General features: G+C 34.6%; 1 protein-coding gene across 1 annotated transcript in view; it reads right to left on the bottom strand.

Annotated features, from left to right (window-relative positions):
* Positions 1 to 159: 159 nt before the first annotated feature.
* LOC130586658 (adhesion G-protein coupled receptor G2-like) overlaps positions 160 to 22294 on the bottom strand; it is a gene marked incomplete at its 3' end in the record, with an annotated part of 42250 nt that continues 20115 nt past the window's right edge. The window contains exons 4-23 of the mRNA XM_057387533.1: positions 17304 to 17345; positions 15947 to 15979; positions 14479 to 14511; positions 14192 to 14233; positions 12775 to 12822; positions 12456 to 12523; positions 10677 to 10750; positions 9746 to 9785; positions 9593 to 9627; positions 8224 to 8306; positions 7513 to 7573; positions 6352 to 7019; positions 5503 to 5701; positions 5018 to 5174; positions 3762 to 3914; positions 3427 to 3549; positions 2076 to 2121; positions 1870 to 1973; positions 1183 to 1307; positions 160 to 428 (exon numbers count right to left, since the gene is read on the bottom strand). Coding sequence (XP_057243516.1) covers positions 160 to 428; positions 1183 to 1307; positions 1870 to 1973; positions 2076 to 2121; positions 3427 to 3549; positions 3762 to 3914; positions 5018 to 5174; positions 5503 to 5701; positions 6352 to 7019; positions 7513 to 7573; positions 8224 to 8306; positions 9593 to 9627; positions 9746 to 9785; positions 10677 to 10750; positions 12456 to 12523; positions 12775 to 12822; positions 14192 to 14233; positions 14479 to 14511; positions 15947 to 15979; positions 17304 to 17345 — 2403 coding nt within the window. The remainder of the gene's footprint in view (positions 429 to 1182; positions 1308 to 1869; positions 1974 to 2075; positions 2122 to 3426; positions 3550 to 3761; positions 3915 to 5017; positions 5175 to 5502; positions 5702 to 6351; positions 7020 to 7512; positions 7574 to 8223; positions 8307 to 9592; positions 9628 to 9745; positions 9786 to 10676; positions 10751 to 12455; positions 12524 to 12774; positions 12823 to 14191; positions 14234 to 14478; positions 14512 to 15946; positions 15980 to 17303; positions 17346 to 22294) is intronic.

Genomic DNA, 22294 nt, shown 5'->3' with positions numbered 1-22294 from the left:
GTCACATTCACAAGTGAATATTCACACATATCCTAATGTTTAATGATTACCTAATTTTCTTTTCTGACTTGTGTCACATTCACCGGAATGAGGAATTCACTTGAAAAGAGGAATTATCTATTCAGCATACAAAAGCAAAAAAAAAAAAACAATACATACCCCAACCAACAACACAAAATTTCAGAATGTATTTCCGCACATAGGTGTTAAAGACTTTCACAAGGGCCAGGTACATGTGGAAAGCTTCCAGACCCATCCAGGTGAAGGAAACCAAGAGGAAATAGTGAAGCAAAACTGCAACTGCAATGCACAGGCCTCGTGTGTCATAGAGTGCAATCCATGAGTCCAGGAGAAAAACTAAGTTGAGTAGAAGTAATGCAGCACACAGCTGAATAAGTATTTTGGAGGGATAGTCTCTCCGAATTTTCCTAAAAAATAAAAAAAAAAAAAGCAAATTAGTGACATGACATCAATTGTTAATGGATCCCTGGTTTACTTTGTCTCTTGTAGTCCTTAGTGAACAAATGCCAATATATTTTCATTCATATACAATGCTTCATATGTTGTATTTATACAGGGAGAAGATAATTAACAACCTAATTCCAAATTAGTGGTCTGTATGAATCAAGTTTTTTAGAAATAATAAACAAACAATAACTTGGAGTCTTAGTGTTTAGTACCATGGTAATTTTTTTTTTTTACACTGTATATTGGACTTCTTGTTACAGTACTTCCCAAACCCAAAATGTGACTGTTCTTTGCTGCTAAAATAGATGAGGCTTTTGACTGGGTGTCTGAAGACAAGATAGAGACAAGTCCCAGCCTTAGAATAATGAAGAATAAACAAAGAATACTTATTCTTTTCAAAATGCTAAAATTCTGCACTRTTTCATATACGTTGTATCTTAAACACATTCTTTCACACTTTTATTATGGTAATCCATTATAAAATACTTCAGAGTATTTCTTCACTTCTTACTGCATAGAACCTCAGAATAATTCACTTGTTCATAAGATTTAACATTCCTGAAGACAGAATCAACACCTTCCTGGTAAAGTGGCCAAATCTGTGCATTATTTGTGGAGGCATAATCCATAACTGATGGAAAGGACTTTGCAGCAAAGACTACAAAATCAATCCCAACTGAAGAGTAATGGGAGCTCAGCTGAATGGGTACTTACTCAAAGGCTATGTAGGTCACAAGAGTCACAGAAAGAAAAATTGCAGAGAGGCCACAGCCTATATATGATATAAAAGTCAGYACCAATTCTTGTGTGGGATTCAAAGGTAGTTTTCCATACACGTCCTGAAACAGAAACAGAAGTTAATGTCAGAGAACATGWTTATTTAATGGAAAAAGATAAAACCCCACCAAAATAAACCAAAATGCACCTTTCCCTCTGCACTTAAAAAAATGAAATCCATTCTTCTCACTATGACTCTTMTAAAAGGTTAGATGAAAAACAAAAAAGCCAAGCTAGTCCTGTAAAAAGTGGGGAGTTGGACTCCATGACCCTTTCTCAACTTGAGATATTATTTCATGATTCTATGACTTTAACTGTGAAAACCCCTTTGATTAAAAACCTGTTTTAAATTTGATTTAKCCTAAATTTTATTTCTTAGAATATAAATAGCTGCCTAAATGYAAAAGCTGCAGCACTTAATAAATTCTTTCCTCATGGATTCCCATTTAACAAGCAGTTTAAGCACAGGACTAATTGTATAACTATTTGTACTAACAGTGAACAGAACATGAGCACTAATTATTAGGTAATTTGTGCTTATTGAGTCCTCACTTGTTTAAGATAACRTAAGGTTAAATGAGTTCTTGAATAATGGAGAGATTGCATAATATTTAAAATAATTACCATCAAAACTGCAAAACTTGTGAGGTGGTTGCATGAACAGACTGTTTCATTCACTCTGCTTTCTTTAACTATGCAACCTTCATAAGACCAGCCTCCATGTCCMCCTGGKAAAGAAAGCAGCTTTGTTATTCAGAAAAGGCTTTTTCATATTAATGAGTTAACACAGCCAAAACAGCATCATTATCTTGGTGATATCAAGTACTTACCATTTTTATTGAAGTCCCAAAAAMCACATCTAACTGTTGAATTATCCTGTTCAGGAGGTAAAAAGCAAAACAAAATTACTGAGCTATGAGTTTAGGATCAAATGATTTTTGAATTACCTACAAAATGCAGGCAAGAATAAACACTGTATACAGCAAATTATGTCTGTTCTACATGAAAGTTAATTTAGGTGCATAGAACGGATTAATGGTGCAAACTGCATTTGTAAAAATGTAAAAATATGSTGAACAAATTTGAAATCACCATAGAGGAGCTAGCTCTCATGCTTATACAAAGATTCTGGTCCTGGCAGAACCTTTTGAATGCTCTTTCATGGTCTTCCCACACTATACAAATCCTTGGGATTTCTCATCATCCCAGACTTTGCAACTTTTGAAGTCATGACCACACAGAAAAGGAAAAACCTTTTCATTTGCAAATTATTTGATCATTTCTTACTATCATGTTTACATATAAATTTCCCCCCCACACACATTTTTAGAATGCAAATTCTAAAAATACCCACGGCAATKCACTTATGTTGCTATAAATACAAATACTTCTACATTTATATCTCAAAACTCATTGTTATATGAAAACAAGTAAAGATGCCACTAAGCCAGCTACTGAAAAAAGCTGCAGGTGCATTAGTGGAATATCTTCATTTTTCAATTTATAATATTGTACTATTTTAAACTCTGTTAAGGTAGGGGATAGAAGCCTTTAATCCTTGATGCTCATTTAAGAAAGATGTAAGAAAAGAAAGTTTAAAGAAAGAAGAAGAAWAGAAGTATTTAAGAAAGTGTAAAAGAGCCCTAATACTTCCAGATGACACAATCCTGTGTTTCAGTTCCCCTAAGAAAAAAGGGGAATATATTATTTATTATATATAATTATATATATTAAATATATTTTATATATTACATATAATAATATATTATTATATATTATTATCTATAATAAATATAATTATATATTATATATATATATTATTTTCAGGCCATGCAGCACCTAAAACATCAAGACTGCAGCATCTTCCATAGTAACCCACACTGTCAGTCTTCCATCTGAGAGTTTTTATTCTTCACAGAATAAAAGAGAAGGGTTAAGTAAGAAAGATAAAAGCTGGATGCATAAGTGATAGAGCAAAATTACCTTATGCTATTTGAGAAGCAAAATTTAAACCAGTGGTAAATAAGCAAAAAGAGTGATTTTCARTGTCCAGGTGGAGATGAAACACCCACACCAGTAAAGCACTACAAAKTGATCTGTATTAATTCAGTATTTCCTCTACAACAGCTTCCCTGGAGGCATTAAAACTGTAGTTTAACTCTGCCAATATGTAAATCATACCTGATTAGGTCTGATATTCTGCAAAATGACMGTAACATTCGCCTTTAAGTTACTAAATGTGAGGTTAGCAACACTTGATGATATAACACTACTGATTAAAGATGCATTCTTCAAGGACAGATCCTGGAATGACAAAAAAAGCACCAGATTTTAAAATCTAATGGAAACAGAGTACAGAGCTCACAAGCTCAGTTTACTATGTGGTATTAGCACTGGACAAAATTAATTATTTTTTAAGTCAGAAGCTTTAAAATGTGTTTAGAGGAGGAAAAAAATCCATATTTTGCTCTAACATTGAGATAACAAGCCTTTTGAACAGTGGRCCAAAAAATTACCTGGAACACAGTGGTCTTTTTGAAGAAGTTGAATATAATTCTAGAAGCCAAATTCAACTTTTCAGCAGGTAAATTTGTCAGCAATGATGAAGGAAGTATAATTGATCCAAGATTATTTGAATTCTGAATTGCCTTGGCTTCTCCTAGAGAGACCTGAAAAAGAAACACCAGGATTACGTTTAGCTTCAACTAAATAAATTATAATTTATTTTCAGTTTAAAACTTCAAAATACACATTTCTGTGTCACAAATTCAGGGTAGTTTTTATTCCTCTCCTGCTCCAATGCATAAATAGCAAATACAGGACTGAAAAGATGAATCCCATTCCAGGTCTGAAAGGAATCTGGCTTTACCCATTTGCTTGCAGGGTACACTACACACCACTGTGTAAGAATYTTTATACTGCACAGGAACTATGTCAGAATGCAGAAAAAGTGTAAATATCCATTATTTGTCAACCCATTTGTAASTTCTGTAGGTTAAACAGAATCTGAGAAATAAACCCTTTTTGATCAGCTGGCAAAAATTTAAAAAAGAAACTGAATAATCTACAATCCAAGTATCTCCAGGGCATAGTGATTTAACATTGTACAAAAAAAAAATCTGAATTTTCACCCATTCTGTGTGCTGTGCTCATAGCCCASAGAGCTTTGTTTAGTACAAAATCTTTCAACATTCTCAATACACATTAGTCCTTTACCTACAAATACAATCACCTTAGATGTATATTACACATCATATAATGTACAATGAAACATTAGTACTGCAGAAAGAAATTAGCTGAGTATTCAAAGAATGGTTGTAACAAGAGTAACAGTGTGAACTCCCTACAATGCCCAAAGCACTCTTTGGTTTAACTCTGCTGTTTATACCAGGGCACTGCAAACATTTTGGATCATGCATCCCCTACAAGTTTTTGAGCATACCTAAATTACATGTATGCAAGTTATAAAATACAAAAAATAAAAAAAAAAAAAAAAGAATTGGATCATGCATCCCCTACAAGTTTTTGAGCATACCTAAATTACATGTATGCAAGTTATAAAATACAAAAAATAAAAATCTTTTAAGGAGAATAAACACTATTTTTAGAAATTTATTTTTTATTTATTGACCATCTAGGTAACATTTTCTTCCTGCGCTGCAATGGACTGTCATGTGCATACCATGGGGTATGTAAAACCATGCAAAACACTTTAAAATGACAATTTGCAAGTYTGACAATTTGTAAATATTTAGAATTATAAATGTTTAACCTGGAGATCAGCTGAGTCCTGAACAGCAAAAGACATTTGGAAGGAGCGGGTTCTGTCGGTTTTGACAACTGCCAGAGCCAAGGAAGGGGAGACAAATTCWGCAGGTGATGTTGATAAATTCAGTTTTAAGCCAATATAATCCACCAGTTTTATAATTCTGTTRAGAAAAAAGTATACTTAGTATTACCAAGCACATACATCCAAAATTCTCTGGCAAGTTATGGTTATGGAGCAATAATCTAAATGTAGCATAAAATGCTCACTTCTCATGGTGTGAACACAAAAAAACCCCAATGTTTTCCATAACATTGTATTACAGCAGAGCTGGTAACATTACAATKATAGTCCTTCCACTTTGAATAACCMCATTAAAGAACAAGACACATTCTCCTGGATKATGATTATGGAAATGTGGAACTTGTTGAAGCCAATTTATCAAGACAGTAAATACAAAACTCCTGTGATCTACTGCCAAAATGACCTACCTGTTAGAAATTCGTGATGGTAACAACTGAGAAGCAGTGAGGATACTGTTCACCTCACTAACCATCCTTCCCACATCTTTGGGCTCCACTTTTCCAGCTGCTAAATCATTTTCTATTTTGGACACRATTTGCTCAGCTGTGGCTACACTCATGGTGGTGTGGACAGAGGTTGTATTTGTGGGAGCTGAAACTGTTTTTCCTGTGACAAATGAACAGTTAAACATAGAGTTCAACAAATGAACAAACAAAAMAATTAGACAGTTCTCTTGATTTAAAAAACATATCACTACTTGTAAGGTTTCTCAATGAGTTGTGCAATTCGTCCTTATCAGTAATTTCAATCTCATGAAAACATGTTTTAAATTCAAAACAATTTGAAAGGAAGGTTTCAAATTGCCAACATTAATTCTATGTTTTATTGATTTCAAACTTCCCTACATCAGACCATTAATATATTAAATAACCCATTATTTTGAATTTTTAGCCACTGAATGCCTGAAAGTAGAATAAACTCAAACATAGTGYCAGAAATTTGAAAAGACACTTGTAAAGATGTGCACAATCTTCATAAGCAAATAAATAGCCACTAAGAAACATTCACASTCAGTAACAATTCTTTAAGGATAGACCAATATTACTTTGCAATATTTTAAATATTAGGTTAGTTAAAAAATAAATCTACCTTGCTCACTGAGTTATTTTTTTCTGTCCAAAAGACATCTGTTCTTGGGAAMTTAGCAATATGTAAAGTCACCTCTCATATATATAAAACACTGCTTARTGAAGTTTAAAAGCAAATCCAGTAAATGGTATTCAAACAAAAAAAAAATATTTATTTGTTGTATTTACCTGGGGTCCTTTGRCCATCAGCAGTAGAATGAGGACTGGAAGCTGAGACAGAATTGTTGACAGGACTAAGAGTAGGAGTGAAAGGAGTGAGGGGAACTATAGGTACTGTGCTAACATTTTTGTGACCAGATTTAGGTTGGGTTGCAGCAGGAGGAATTTGTGCAACAAATCTGGTGACAGCCTCAAAGCTGTGATTTACAATTTGAAGTCTGTGGGGCTCAGAAGAAGAAATTACAGAATGTTTAGTGAAACCTACAGAAGGAGAAAGAATTGTAAAAGTCTTGTTAAGGTATGTGGCATCAGATTTAACTGAGAAAGCAGCATTAGTGACAGATTTTGTTGCAGGTATGGGATTAGTGACAGATTTATTGGAAGTTATGGGAGAAAAAGTTGTCATGGTAGGTTGAGCAAGAGACTCAGAAGAGGAATGTGTAGTGGTGGAAGAYAGAGATGTTTCAGAGAGAGGGTTTGTAAGGGGAGATGTGGAGAGAGCTCCTGAAAAATAAATATCTGTGAATGGTGGGATCAGTGGTCTAATTGTAGGGCTTTGTTTAGCAGAAAGTGTAGGGGGGGGAATAAAAGAGTTAGATCTGAGGAAAGGCTTTTTATGGAGAGAAGGAGAATGAGCAGAAGGAACCCATATAGAATGAGGTGGCACTTGTATGGTACTGCAAAAGAAAAGAGGCACAAAAATACATGRTAAGTTTAACATTGTTTCTATTTTAAAGAAAATTAGTTACAATAGAGGAATATATGTGAATTATATGGAAACACTACTAMTAATATATTTTTTAAATCAATCAGGTTGGATGTTTCATGCTCTAAWATTTAGAGGGTTCTTATATTCTATTTTGCTGTAGTTGTTAACTAGGAAGTCCATAAAAATACTACTACTGCCTTTCTGCCTGTTCTGAAGGTGACCTAATGCTGGACACAAAAGCCAGATGCATCAGGAAAAAAAAATAAAAAAAATAAAAAAAAGAAGAAAAGAAAAGAAGGGAGGGAAGGGAAAGAGGGAGGAAAGAGGAGGGAGTTAGACTGGAAAATGCCTTTTTCTTGTGGAGTCCTTTCTGGCTATTACACTGAAGCATGGAAGTTGACTCTAGCAATGTGTTAGGAAATTTAGGAAATAAGCAAGTCAAATTTTGTATTTATACTTACTACATTTGYAATTCTTCAGCAGTCAAGGAACAATACTTCAGTGATGAACAGCAGCACCGATCTGAGATGACAAAGAAGTATTAACCTGGTTTATCCTTAAGCATAACAATTGCTAAAACCATTAATAGAATATTTAACCATGTGTATTATGTCTTTAAAAAACAGTATTTAGTGCATAATTTATTTTGAAGTTGGTTCTGAAATTTTTTTTGCAAAACAAAAGGTCTTGACCAGTCACAATATTGCCATACCCCCAGATTTTTGTTCAATGCCTGACAAGTTCAGATTTATTTTTTCTTTTMATTTTAAACAAACCAAAATGCAAAGCTACAGCTTTTGAACCAGAGACAAATGGTATGAGCTATGAGCCACTACTCCATACTGTCACAACATCACTACAAAAGCTTGGCCTCTTAATATCCCTTTCAATTCAGATTGTCATTTCAGCAAGATATTTATGTTCTCATTTTACACTTAATCCTTTCAAAGTGTGCTCTATTAAGGTAGCCAGCAATTTTATAWCAAAATCTTTTAAAAAGTTATTTCTATCACACACCTTCTCAAAAATCAGAAGGCTGCATTTTTATGTATTTATATTACTGAAAAACAAAAATATTTTTATCTGAAAGTAACTGTCTTGTCTTTTAAGCTACTTGAAGACCACATGTAAAGAAACAAAATTTTGATGAGACAGTTTAAAGCATAACTTACCAAGTTGGCTTATTTTTGCTTTGTCTGTTAAACTGCTTATATTCTCTCTCTCAGCCAGCTTCATGATGAAAGTGCAGTGTGTGCTATAATGAGAAGAAAAAAAGCTTAAAACTCAAGAAAGAAACAAAGCTGGCTCATCTTTACAACATAAGAAACTACCATCAAATGCTGAGTTGTGAAAGCACCTTTTTCCTATGCTCTGTCAGATTTGGGCATATTTTTAATACAAATTAACCACTAAGCTAATTAGAAGCATAATTCATGAATCTGTGGCACATATTGTCCTTTTCTCTGCGATGTCAATTCTTAAATGGGTCCWCCCAAATCAATGTTGACCATTAAGGAGTTGATATTTTTGTAATTAATAATCTCCACTGATGGAAACTTCCATCCCCTGGGGAAGCCAGCATTCTCTCTTGACTTTAGAGAGAACTTCAGTAACCATTATTGCCTGTAACTCCATCTTTATGACTACAGTKTGATGACTTTAAGCCCTGCCTAAACCAGTGAGCCTACAGGAAAAACTCTTCATGTTCAGCAAATGCAAASACAGAGATGAATGAAAAGGATTCCTTCTAGCTCAGAAGAATGAAAACATTGCCCTAGTGACATGAAGGTATGATCAGACTTTTTGTTTATTCAATTTGAGTGTTTTGGACTTGTCTTTCAACCTAATCCAGGAAAATAAAGTCCAGGCTGAAGTATTTCGGGAAATGAAGTTTCACATTTAGTTTTCGAATACAGTGTTTCCAAGCTGATCATTTTAAAGGACAATTTAATGGTGAGCAGCAATTAAACTGAGAGAGATTATCTATGTTTCAGGGTTTCCAGGATCACTCTCTGAAGCAATCTTTCCACTCTGATAACCCATGGTTTCCAGACTTGAGCTGGTTCTTTCCTCAGGCTCCCCCTACCCTTGGCTGGTTTTCCAAGCTGAAGAACAATTTGGGAGTCTCAAAGCAAATCCCTCATAAAGACTGCATTGGATTCACAAGTTCTGCAATTCTGGTGCTCCCATTTACATGATTAATACCAAGATGCAGAAAAAATATGGCTGGGAAGTCTGTGATTCARTAGAAGACTAATGAGAAACAATATATTTGGGTTAAATAAAASCAACAGACTCTAAAAGGTTTTTTCAAAGTCACTAATCCAGGAGAATAATCAAATCAAAATTTTTTTTGTTAACCTATATATATATATATATTTTGCCAGCCTTGAATTTTGAGTTTTGAATTTCAGTTTCTTGAATTTTGAACTTCCTAGAAAGTTTCTCTTTTTCTTCTTTTACAGAGCCATGTGTACTTCATATATCGTAAGACAATACATGAGCTTTAAGTATTTGATTTTTGAAAATTTAAAAACAAACCTCTGGTTTTCTGCACTGCATTCCATAACAGAGGACTGTAATGACAAATGAAAACAGAAAAAAAAGTTGTTTTATAAGGAGAAATCAGGAGTGATGCTTTATCAGAAGGAAGTTGGAAAAACATTTTCCAAACAATAAAAACAACAATCTTACCTGACTTACTGCTCGCAAGGTTTTGTTGAATTCTGAAATGCTTTAAAATAAAATGATACTGTTATGGAGGATTTTTAGTTATGTTTCTAAAAAACAATTACAACAATTTAATAAAAAAACAGAATTTTTTTTCCCAGTTAATCAGTGATTTTTTAAAGTCAAGCCAGTTCTAACACTGTAAAAACACTTTTAAAGCATTCAATATTTGAAGAGCTGACTTGTATTAGTCACTACACAAATTAAATTTAAACCTCTGTCATCACATTTGAATGCCAACCTACTGTAAATGTTACTTCAAAGAGCAAAAGATAAATGTTAATGTTGCCTTTTGCCAAGCATTACTTGGAATAGAATTCTAAATTTATACTCAAAGCCACAAAAATAGAATGACCAAGAAGTATGAATTTCTTGTACAAACAAGATTTGTTGGCTAATSACATCTTTTTGATTTTCAGGGCAAGTTTGGGAAATAGCAGTAAATATTAACTCATTCAAACCTCTCCTTATAAAGACTGGGAAAGAAAACACTACACCAAAATAAAACCATAGAATTAAAAAAACAAAAACCAAAAAACAAAAAACAAAAAACAAAACAACACCACCAAAAAAAACCAACCAAACAAGAATATTTGTTGAAGAACATGCAGCTAGGAAAGTTCTCATAATTTCCTACCAGATAGATTGAATCTTTAAATTGTAAAAAACATTTGTTGTACCATTTTTTCATAAGGAACTCCAGTGTTTCTTTTAAACACTACAGTGTTTCTTTTAAAAACTAAGAGTATTCTAACTAATATTAATGAGCAAGAAATTACAACTTGTGAAATTTTTAATGTGCAGAATCACACAAAGTCTGGTTAGCACATGGAAGATCTCACTTCATCTTGTTCAAATGCAATGAAGATTTCAATCCTTATTCAGAATTATTTACCTCAGTTCTTGTGGGGTGTGTGCTGGAATTTCAATTAATTTTCTGACTTGATTGGGRGTGGTTATGTTATTGATCTGTCAGAAAAAAAGATCCCATGGMTAAGTACAACCAATAATTTTTAGCYTTAAAAGAAAAATGTTATTTTCACACATTTTAATATGTTGGCATTACAAAGATAAAAAGCATGTTTTCTCAAGAATACACTGCTACAAATATTTACCATGACATTGTCACAACTTATGGAAGGAACTGTTGATCTGGTATACAGCAAATCCCAAAATCTGACTTGTGAAAGATAGGGGCAAGAGGACAGTAAAGTCACCCTGTCTTATGTTGGAAAAAGAGGAATTTGGTTTAGTTTGCAACAAAGAGAGCTTAGAGCAGCACTGAGTGAGCTTTGTAACTCTAAGTGAACAATGGGACAAGGCCCAGAACAGATCATGGTAACAGATGACACAACACTGGCAGTAAAGTCAAGGACTGTAGTGAAAGACWTGGTAAAACTGAGCTAAATAACCATGATCCAGCCTAAGTACTGGGGATACTCTCAGGTTTAACCTAGGGCCCTTTCTACCAATGCATTCTCATGCTTTTCTGTTACCAGCTTTATTGGTTATTTTTACGTTATTTAACCTAGGGCCCTTTCTACCAATGCATTCTCATGCTTTTCTGGTTACCAGCTTTATTGGTTATTTTTACGTTATTTAACCTAGGGCCTTTCTACCAATGCATTCTCATGCTTTTCTGGTTACCAGCTTTATTGGTTATTTTTACATTTTGTGCAAGCAGCAAAGGCCATGAGGAAAAACATCATTTAACGTACGTGGTATAGACGTTCCCTAAGAAATATTCTTCTAAAAATCAGMAGAGTTTGAAGAGTTCAAAACCAGTTTTTCCAGAAGCTACAGGCATAATGTTCCTACAGCAGACAGTTCCAGTGGCATTATCACACCAGAACACAACACAAAGTGTGTTTGGGGCACATCCCTGCCCAAAGTCACTGCTCCATGGCACTTGCAGGAACTCTCTGTGGTTATTTATGCTGCTGACCATTCTCATGCTGTCAGGGATTGGCATGGAAATCTCACACTGAGGCCTGACAGATGTGTAAATAAATACATAAGGGCCTTCTTTTTTCCTCCCCTCAGTTTCCATCTGCAACAATTAAACATTCTCATCCTCACAGTATTTATTATCTTGCTATTCCATCATCTGTATGGTGCTGCTGTCCATGACACTGTCCTCTTAAACCTCTTGTGTTGTATAAATGTACACACTCATGTCACATAAGCAACTGCAAAATCACTAATTCAGTAACCACATGTAAAAAACATAGAATGATCATGCAAAAGCACAACAGAAAAAAATACAAAAAACCCCACAGAACTATTCATGAGAGTCTCAACATTAATTATTCCAGCATATAAACCAATGTTAATTTTTACTCAAGATGCTCATCTTGTGAAAGCAAATCCCTAAATTAATCCCCAAAGGAAGATCCTGTGTACCTAAATGCAGATTCTTGAGATTACCAAGGGCTTCCCCCTCCTTGCAGTGGMTATGTAGAGAATACAAGTCCCTACAGTAGGAAGTTAGCTGCAATTTTAAAATTTAGCTACAAATCAGCTGTTTAAAACAGAGCTGTTCCATTCACTGCAAACAGTATCTTGTACTGCAAACACAGTAAGAATCATGTTAACATATCAGTATTTTAACTGCAGAAAAAGAAACTCACTTCAATTTTCCTTACAATAAAGTTATTTAAAAAAGAATACTTACTATTTCTACATTTAGTGATGCATTATTTTCTTCACTTGCCCGAAGTTTTACCTTGCCCACATAGAATACTAAAGCCAAAAGGAAAAAAATTAGGAAAATCAACCTTAGAACAYGGGATGTAATTTTTTTTGAGAGTTGAAAATCTTATACCTCCCCCCTTTAATATTTTTAGAATTAATAYAAAATCTCTGTAAATTTACAAGAAAATTTATTACAGACTTAGATTTTACATGGCAATTAAACATTGTTTCATTACTCAGAGTATTAAATAGTTGAACAAAATTTTTGTAAGAAAAAAAGGGAAAAGAAAACCACTAACCTGAATAATTGCAGGCAGATGTTACATTGCATACAATGGTTTCTCCTGCTGTAAATTTTTTTGGGGGAAAAAAACCAAACAACTACTGAGTAAAAAAGTTAAACTTAAATCCAATATTAACACACATATTTACAATCATTCCTGTGTTTGAAATGCAAATGTCTTTATCCTGTGGAAGTATTTGAAATACTGTCCAGGCTTCACCTCTCTACAGCATTTACCATGACATTTTCCAAGACTAAATATTCTGCTTTTGATGAAATTATTTTGAATCACTTTCTGTAACAGTTTTGACAGAAGCCATACAGGCAAGTGATTTCAATTTTTTCCCTTTTTTAAAAATTCAAATAGAAATCAGCATATAATTAATAAGCTGTTCAAATATCCCAGAATTCAATCACTAGGCTGCAAATTGCTGCTTCTGAGGATCCTACTCTGGCTCCATATGATAGAATGAAGCTAAAGCTGTTCTCCCTGCTGGAATTCCAACTGTGATGAACCAACCATGTGCACTCTCATCGAGTAGAACATCCTCCATTTAGTTACAGAAGCTTTTGGCTGCTCCATATTTTCCATATTTTTAATACTACCTACATTGCTGTGAAATAACACTGATTTTAAATTAGGGTACTGTAAACAGATGGCTCTGTTGTAAACCAAAATAAAGCACTGGAAAGATGCTTACATTCAAGATAAAACTCCCACACTTGTTCATTTAAACAATGTGGCAWCACAACTTCCTTACTTAAGCAGATGCATTGCCTTCCATTAACATAAAAACCTCAAATTTTATTTTATCTGCTCTTATCATTAGATCTAAATGAGAAGAGATTTTTTTTTACTTTACTTTCTGTGGTACAAACATTCGACTGTAAAAGTTTATGATCAATTTTATCACCATCAGTAAATAACTCATCAGAAGGTACAGACAGTAAGCTGGTGGCACTATTCCAATTATTAAAAAAAGAAGTTTTTCAGACAGGAGTTTAGAGTCAAATAAATTCAATGGTTGGACTTGATGATCTTAGAGGTCTTTTCCAAATTTAACTATTTTGTGATCCTAAATTTGCCTTCCCTTGTGTTGGCAGTTGAACAGTTACAACACTTGTATCACTGTTTTTTTTTTAAGACTCCTTAAAAATAGAAAATGTTTATAAATAAATGATACACAATAAATTGTCAAAATTATTTACTACATAGAGAGCAACACTTAGAAAAACCCAACASAAAATTCAGCTTCTTTTTCCTTACAGAGCATCCAGTCATGTGACCCCTAAGTCAGACTGTTAATATGACACAACACAATACCAAGAAAAAAAATCATATTAAAAATATTTGAAAGCAGACTTCCTGAACTCACACATACTKAAATTTTGAGATGCACAAAAACGTATCAGTGGTGATAGATGAATCCTACCTGGTGTCATGGTGGAGTAATAATCAGTGATTTTAAGAGCTTCTGTTAAAAAAAAAAAAAAAAAAATAGTTTAAAGGTTTTCTAATTTTAACTTTAACTTTTTAACCTCTGAACTCTCACCATGCAGACTTAAAATACCAACTGCAGATATATACACATTTTAAGAACATGAAAGAAAATAATTTAAACAAATCCCAGTTACTAAAAAAATGCCAACAAAAAGGCAACAAAGATGAATGCAAAAAACATCTCCCTTGAAACCTTATTCTCTTCATGCAAATACTCACCTGTACTTTGTGTAGTCTCCTCTGAATATGWATCTGAAATAGAAAAATTAATAAGCATAAAATCTATGAAAATAAAACATTAAAAAGCCAGAAAGTCTAAATCTAACAAAAGCTAAGTAAGAGAAACATTAATAACATCTTGMCTGAAGAATTAATAGGATAGGTTATAAAAGTAACAATAGAGGATTCTAGGGAAAAAAAAAGATATAAGAAGTAACAATTGTATTAATGAAGTATTTTACTTCTATGGATTTTTCAGAAAAAAGATCAGGTCTGCAAAATGTTGAGCAGAAACTGAATATTATTTATYTAAGTTTCACTTTAAGAACAATTGCAAAGCTTTTAAGAGTGTTCACATTATTTTAATACTAATAATTGAAATGATGTTCACAATATTTCAAAAATCTGAGTATCTGGATACAAGCAGCTGGAATCTAATTTCCTCATATAAGTTCCTTTTACTGGTTTCATTCTTTCAGAAGATGTGCATGAATTTTGCATATCCAATTACAAAAAAAAACCTTAACTGCAAGAACCTTTTCCTGCATGAACATTCATAAGCAGAGATGACACACTGGGCTTAGCAAACTGTCTCTCCAAAAAGCTGGTTTTATCAGTAACCATATATAAATAAAATAATGATGCAAAGTTTTTTTCAGCTACACCAAAAGRAAAAAAWAAAGTTAAATTAAGACAATAGCTGAATATTTAAAGAAGGCTGTACTTAGTGAGAATATTTTAGGTGCATGGGAATACAAAGACCACTTTATATCACTTCAACATGACAACTTAGTGACTTATTTTAAATAGGCCAGAGCAGCTTCACAACAGAACAAATTTTCCAAGGCAATTAAAACAAGCAGCCAAAATATGAGCAATCAGAGTGAAATCTAAGCACTGGTTTCATCTGTATCATTTGTAGTGGTGCATACTACACCAAATATTGAATTTGTTGTTAAAGATGAAGCATCCCCCCAGAGACACTACATCTGTAAAAGAATGTGATTATGTGTGTTTGCATCTGTATTATTTCTTTTATCCAGAGCACTGTATGTCAGTATATATTAAGCAAGAAAGCAATTGCCTTTCATACAGGTTATTTCTGTGTGTCTCATTTTYACTTTTTCAAAAAATGACATCTGCTAGGGGATGGAAAGGAGCTCTCACTACATTTTTCCACCTCTGTTATTTCTGCAAACTCCTCACTGTTCAGATAACTGAACAAAAACTGTCAGAAAAAGCAACTTGCACCTACTTCATCCCCAAGCCACAAGCCATGAGTGATCATACAAGGTAAGCTATTTCATTACAATGTAGAATTAAACAATTWATTTGAAATGAAAGCATTTTAATGTTGGAAATCTATTACATTACAGCCTTTCTGCATTACCCCTGATAAAGGCAGATTTCAGCAGATAAAAGAGGAAATAACAAACATTGCAGAAATCAGGAGTCTTGATTTTCTTACCAAAAATTGTTGTTGCAGCTGATTCTTCTGAATCTGACGATTTTGCTTCAAATAAAAAAAAAAAAACAACAAAACAAACAACCATGATGAAGTTTCAGACACACAGACGATCACCTTCAGCAAGCTTTTCCTGTATTATTGAAAGTTTACTGCATTTACCAGAAGAGGGCAATACCTGCTCTTCCAGAACAACATTTCCAGGCTCTCAAAAAAGGCACATGTAACAATCCCTGCTTTTAAAAAGCACAATTTTTATGCATTCCAATAGAATTCAATGTAAGACAATTTATTATGAGGCATACTGGACAGTTGGAATTGTATAATGTTAAGAACCCACAAATCATTCACCTGAGATTTGTGCCACACTAGCCTGAAAGCCATGTGCCCATCCTGAATTTCATGCTAAAATTCTGGGAATGAGAATCAAGGATGCATAAGAAGATGGCTCTATCTGGATATGAAGAACTCTTCTTAGACTTTTTATAATAATAGTGAAGCTTGGCACTTAAAATTTATCCCATATATATATATTCTCTTTTTTATCCTGCAAAAAGCAGTGTAAAAAAATAATTTCAAGTTTGAACCCCAATCTTGACAAAAACTAGCCAACTATTTATATAAAAAATGCTAGATATTGTATTTTTGATATTGTTACAGTCAGCATTTTGGTCAAAAAGAAAACAGGAAATTTGATGTCTTGTTCACACAGCAAATTTAAAGCTGGCCCTTTCAGTCACTGGGTGGTTTGTGATACTGTCAGGACACAGATATCAGAGAAATAAAATCTAAAGAATAACTGGATGCAAACATGGAGCACTATTTAAAAAATATACTTAAGGTATTTCAACATCTCTCAAAGCTCAAAAGTCATCAAATAATGTTGCTTACAATATATAATTACACTCTAAAGCCTTTCCTACTGCTGCAGAAGACCTAAATCAGACTTACCAAAACTCCCTGAGCAAAATCAGGGTTTTTTTATATAAATGGTATAGAAGGAGTTTCTGAAATGCCCATCACTCTTTAATTCCTTGCTCTAGTAAGATGATTTTGCTTACCTTACTGAAAWTTAGCAATAGCTCCTTTCCAAAGGATGAATGTAAATATGATTTCAGTAATGAGGGGAGAATCAGAATCATCTCAGTGACCTTATTTTCATTTTCTCTGGAAAATTACTAATGCTATTTGTACCACAAAATTAACTAATATCCCACAAGGATGACATGGAAAATGAATTTGCAAATATTTACATATGCTTAATTATCTCCATGAATTAAAAAGAAACAGGATCAGCAATCTTCCTATACATTTTATAAAATAGAAGAATGGGGCAAAATCCCACAGAACYCCAACATACCTGCTATGTGTTTTCTGCCAGGCAGTGTAGCAGTAGTATCAACTGCAAAAGAAGAAAGTTTTTTTAGGAGCAGAATATATATATAAAATATATACATTTTACACAAGCACACACATACATATACTTCTTTAAACACAACCATTTTGGATGTGCTACTTCACTTCAAAACAGTCTGCAAAACTACTGTTGAGTCTGCAAAGCATCCATTGGGAAACATGTGCCAAAAATTCTGAAAGCTGGAAGTTGACCCCTTTTAGAGTTTAGTTTTTTACTCAGTTTATCTTTTTAAGTAACAATACTTCTACTTAAGAGTTCCAGAACACACACCTTAAACATTGTAAAGTGATTGGTAACTACAGATGTTGTAAAATTATTTTCTTATCATCTAGTGTAGGTTTGGGAAAGACCCTTAAAATACAACAACACCAACTTAAATAATATGCAGAACTGAAGCAGTAGTCATATAAAACTATTTTGTATTGTTTAAACAGGAAATAGTTTTTTAAGGTATAATGGGGTGAATAAAAACAATTGAGYCAATTCTTCATAAAGTGAATTCTTGTTAGAGAAGGAAGCATCCTTCCACAGGTGGGARATCTGACTTTCCTACCACAGGAAGTGAATTCTGTCTCCAAAGGTTTATTTGTCACTGGACAAATAAAGGCTTTTGTGCAAAAGCCTTTTTGTCCAAAAAAAAAAAGTCCTGCTGGAAATTAAATTTTCAAAAGGAACCCACTTGTTGAATATGCAGCATCTCAGAGCAAATGCCACCACACTGCTCCTTCTGCCCACTTAAAAGATGGCACCTGGCTGAGGAATCTGATTGAAGATTTTTCTCACAAACTCTTGTGGATTCAATGCAGACAGTCTTGCTGTATACAAGCTGCCTTTGCATTTTTGACAATACAAGTAGTRTCCTGAGGCTGCTACAAAAATTGTTCATTAACATATTTCGTTTTGTAGTTTAGCAAGAAGAYGGTGAACCCTAAAAATGCCAAATGCTTTTAATAACACATCTAGCAATACAGGGACTAAAATAAGCTAAACATGAATATGGAGCTGGCAAATGCAGTAACTGGTGATGGTAAGCCTAACCTGATGAGCATTTTTTATGGACATAAATCGAACCATGACTTCTCTAACAGCACAATATTCACATGCTTACAGTTGCTAGAAATTATTCATGAGTGTGATATTTGTCATTTATCAAGGTGCAGCATTAAGTTCATTAACCAAGTCTTTTATGAGAATCACCTTTGCATGCAGAAAGGAGGAAGGAGGAGACACTGTCATATATTATTTAATATGGCTTAMATTTGTTAACCCTCCTCCTTTGTTGTGTTCAAGAAAAACAAAACAATGTGAATAGGTTTTATCTGGAGGATTAGAGTTCAATCTAAAATATGCCTAAAGTTGACATGTATAAAAAAGGAAAGTAAAGAAACTCAAGATGTGTTAGTTATAAGCCAACAAGAAAATTTATTGCCCTCAGGTTGCTTACGATTGATAAGACCAAGAAAATCCTTACCATTTATTTGCTTTATGGATTTTCATTTGTAACTCTGCTAGTTTAGGATCATCAAATCAATATACCTAACATATCCTATTCCAAAACAAGGGATTACACATTGTAATAATACTTGGCTGCATTTTCTCTAATTGAAAACACTCTTGAAGAYTCAAATAGTAATTAAATAGGCAAAGTCCAGTATTATTCTTTGCTTTTGTTGCAAGGGCGATAGAACAGGTCCCCACAAGAATTGTATGTTTTCTTTTCCGAGAGAAAAGGCAACTCCATTAGATGAGATAAGCAGCAGTTTCTGTTACTAACGTGCATCATTAGAAACAAAAGCAGCAAATCCCTTACTGTCCTCATGTCACTTTGTACTGTTCCAACACAAATGGCTCGCTAAGCCAAGAGCTGGCAATTCCATCTGTTTAGGCAGAGGAAACTGTTCCACTGATACAAAAACTGTTCAGCAACTCTCACCATAGCTGCAAAAATGGTGACAACCTTCATTTTCCAGTGACTTTGTTTGACAGTGGGAACCAATGTAACTTCAGCAGCTCTGGATTGGCAGAAGACTAAATCCATTACAGTGCTTAAGGTGCACAAACTGAGGTAGCTCTGAGACAGACCAGTGCCTGGCCCTGTCTAAAAAATAGCAAAAAACAGCTTACAGCATTCCTTAGCATGACAGCTTTTGAGTCTATTGGGTATTTGAAGATGGGATGGTCTCCACATGTCCTCTGAAGCTGCTCCACCAAGCAAAGCAGAACTGAAAAAGCAATTCAGCAAAAGGGAAAGCRAGGCAGAAGGAGGCTTTGTAACACAGGATGGGACAGGTGGTTCTGGTCCCTGCACCAAAGACACTATCACTCAAAGCATGCCATTTGTTCAGTAACTCAGGCACAGGAGAGAGAAAAAGCCCTTGGAGCATGAAAGGTGTACAGTGTTCTACCTCCAACTGTGAAAATGAAAAAAATAAAAAAATAATTTTCTTCTCCCTACCTCCAATCTAACTCTTCCTTCAATTTTTTGGAAAGCCTTTACTGATTCACCTGTCTGCAGGCAACCCAGTCTGTGAGCAGCAGTTCAGTTTTTCCAGGGTGGAGAAGAGAGAAGCAGCTGGAACCTGGCCACTGATAAGAATTTCATACAAGAACGACACTACTGGGAGCTGTTTCTTGTCCCCCTGTCTCAGGAGAATGGTGCTGCTGCTGACTAATGCTGTTTTACCTAAAGCTTCATCATCTCCTTTMAACCTTGGCAGAAAGCATCCTCTGAGCAATGCTGGGACAGGGCAAGAACTGCTGGGCTTTGGCAAGAGGAGAATTAGAGCCTCCCACAGACACTGCCCTGGCCAGCCTGGGAGATGGGTGAGGAGGGACAGTGGACAGAACAGCAAAATGACAGTGCCAGCTGCTCTCTGTCTGAGGAAAAATGGGACAGAATATCAGGGCAGCTGCTTTCAGTCAGCTCTGACACCAAAACAGGCACTGAATGCTAAGGAGAAGCAAACAGCCCTGACAGCCTGCAGAAGCACAACATTCCTGTCAGACAAACACACATTTATGGACTYAGATGTKYAGGGCCTACAGRAGAGATTTATAGAATGAAGTGACTRAAATTTTATGAAAAACAKSCCAAAAATGCAAACGGTTTGTATTAGCACCTAGGACTATTCTTTCCAAGTACAGGTAGTCCTGACAATGTCAGCTCTCACAAGGAGATGAACAGAGAATCCAAATGGAAGAATCCCAAGGGACACCTTGGAGCCTCCACAATTTGGGCTCCTCAAGCCACAGTACTTGGCTGTCACCACAGAATGACATTAGAGAACCATCACTGCATATTGCTGCTAAGATCAGTTTTGACTTACAAGTAAATACAAAAGTACAGTGAAATTACTAAAAATTAGATTTTTTAAATAAGAAATTACAGCAAACTTATAGTACTGGAMGTTTTTTCACCAAAAATTCAACTGATTCAGGCAGTGGAATTGATTTSCATGAAAAATGTCCCCCAGAAAGGCCAAAGCAAATATTTTCATTCCAAACAGACACCTAGCATCACATTCTGCATTATGTAATTACAACCATTRAACATTTAAAAAATAAATTCCACATCACAATTTTTAAGCCTACACAGATCCCCTTCTWAACATTTTTACAGGCAACAGTTACCTGTTTGTTACAGCAGTTACCAGATACTGTCCATTTGCATTCAGTGAAATGAAAATGCCCAGCATTGATGCATTTCAAAGGACTTACTCATGAACATAACTGAGTAGCTCAAACAGCAAAATTTCAAAATGGTGCTGTTCTAAAATCCAGTTATTTGCAGAAATAGGCCCCTAAAATATGACATAAATTTATCCCATTAAATGAAATCCGTATTTTCTATTAAAAGATTGGGTGCCCTTAACATTTGACAAACCTTTCATTGAATAAATGTTCTGCCAAAAATGAACCATCCAGTCACACAAGGTATTAATAACACATAAAAATCCTCCACAAGTTAACAATTGTTAGTTAATTGTACACTGGAAATATTAGCCTATCTTGACTTTCAGTGTAAGGCAGATTTTCAGCCACATTGTATATAAGTTTATAGGATAAAAGTTAAGTGCAATTTTAGTTTTATATTTTCATGCCTCTCATGACACYTCGTAGCTGCTCTGACTCCCTGTGGTGGCWCCTTGGAAGAAAGGATGAATTATCACTGGCCATGAGACAGAAACAAAGGTAAGAAAACCATGATRGAGCATGCTCACATCAGGTCACTTTGGCCAGCTCATTTTAGTATCCTTAACAGAAAATTTAGGCTCAGTATTTTAAATTCAGCTTTGATGTTAAAYTGGTTCTAAGAAATTAGGTTATGAATACAGTTTTTATCTGTTTGTGGAAAGCTGAATACTAGATACTGACGTGAATCAAATCACCASCTTCTGGAAGGCTCTTTTCCAAAAAGCCACTTTGTTTGGTATCAAAGAGGGAGAGAACGAGAGCAAAGAAAGGGAAGGTCAAATCTGCATTCTGTTAATAGGTACAAAGTAGAGTGCACATGACTCATCAAAAAGGCACTCCAGACTTAGGTATTTTTTYCCCATCACATTTCCTTCAAGAGCTTCTAGAGGTTTCTTTAGTATTCTYTCCTTACAGTTTTAGAAAATAAAATTGCTTTAGGGCAAACTATTTACTTTTTCATCTTCTGCTACCATGATCCACTCAGCAAATATAATAATACAACTCAAGGTTTGGTACCCAACAGACTGGAATGCAGCCTGGATGAGAGACAGCCACACTTCCAGATCCTCCCTGAGGATGGAAAKCCTTGGGACTGCACCCTCCCTTCCAGGAAAGGTGATCCTGGAAATTGGATGGGCACAGATGGGAAATCTTTACATGGGATTGCATGAGCCTAAGACTGCCTGCATCTGCAAACCGGAACAAAAGCCCAAAGTGAAGTTTTCCTCTCCTGSAGAATG

Source organism: Malurus melanocephalus, unplaced genomic scaffold (genome assembly GCF_030028575.1).
Source record: "Malurus melanocephalus ecotype Western Australia unplaced genomic scaffold, MMel_1.1 scaffold_1242, whole genome shotgun sequence".
Classification (NCBI taxonomy): Eukaryota; Metazoa; Chordata; class Aves; order Passeriformes; family Maluridae; genus Malurus; species Malurus melanocephalus.
This window is presented reverse-complemented; position numbering and strand designations above follow the sequence as displayed.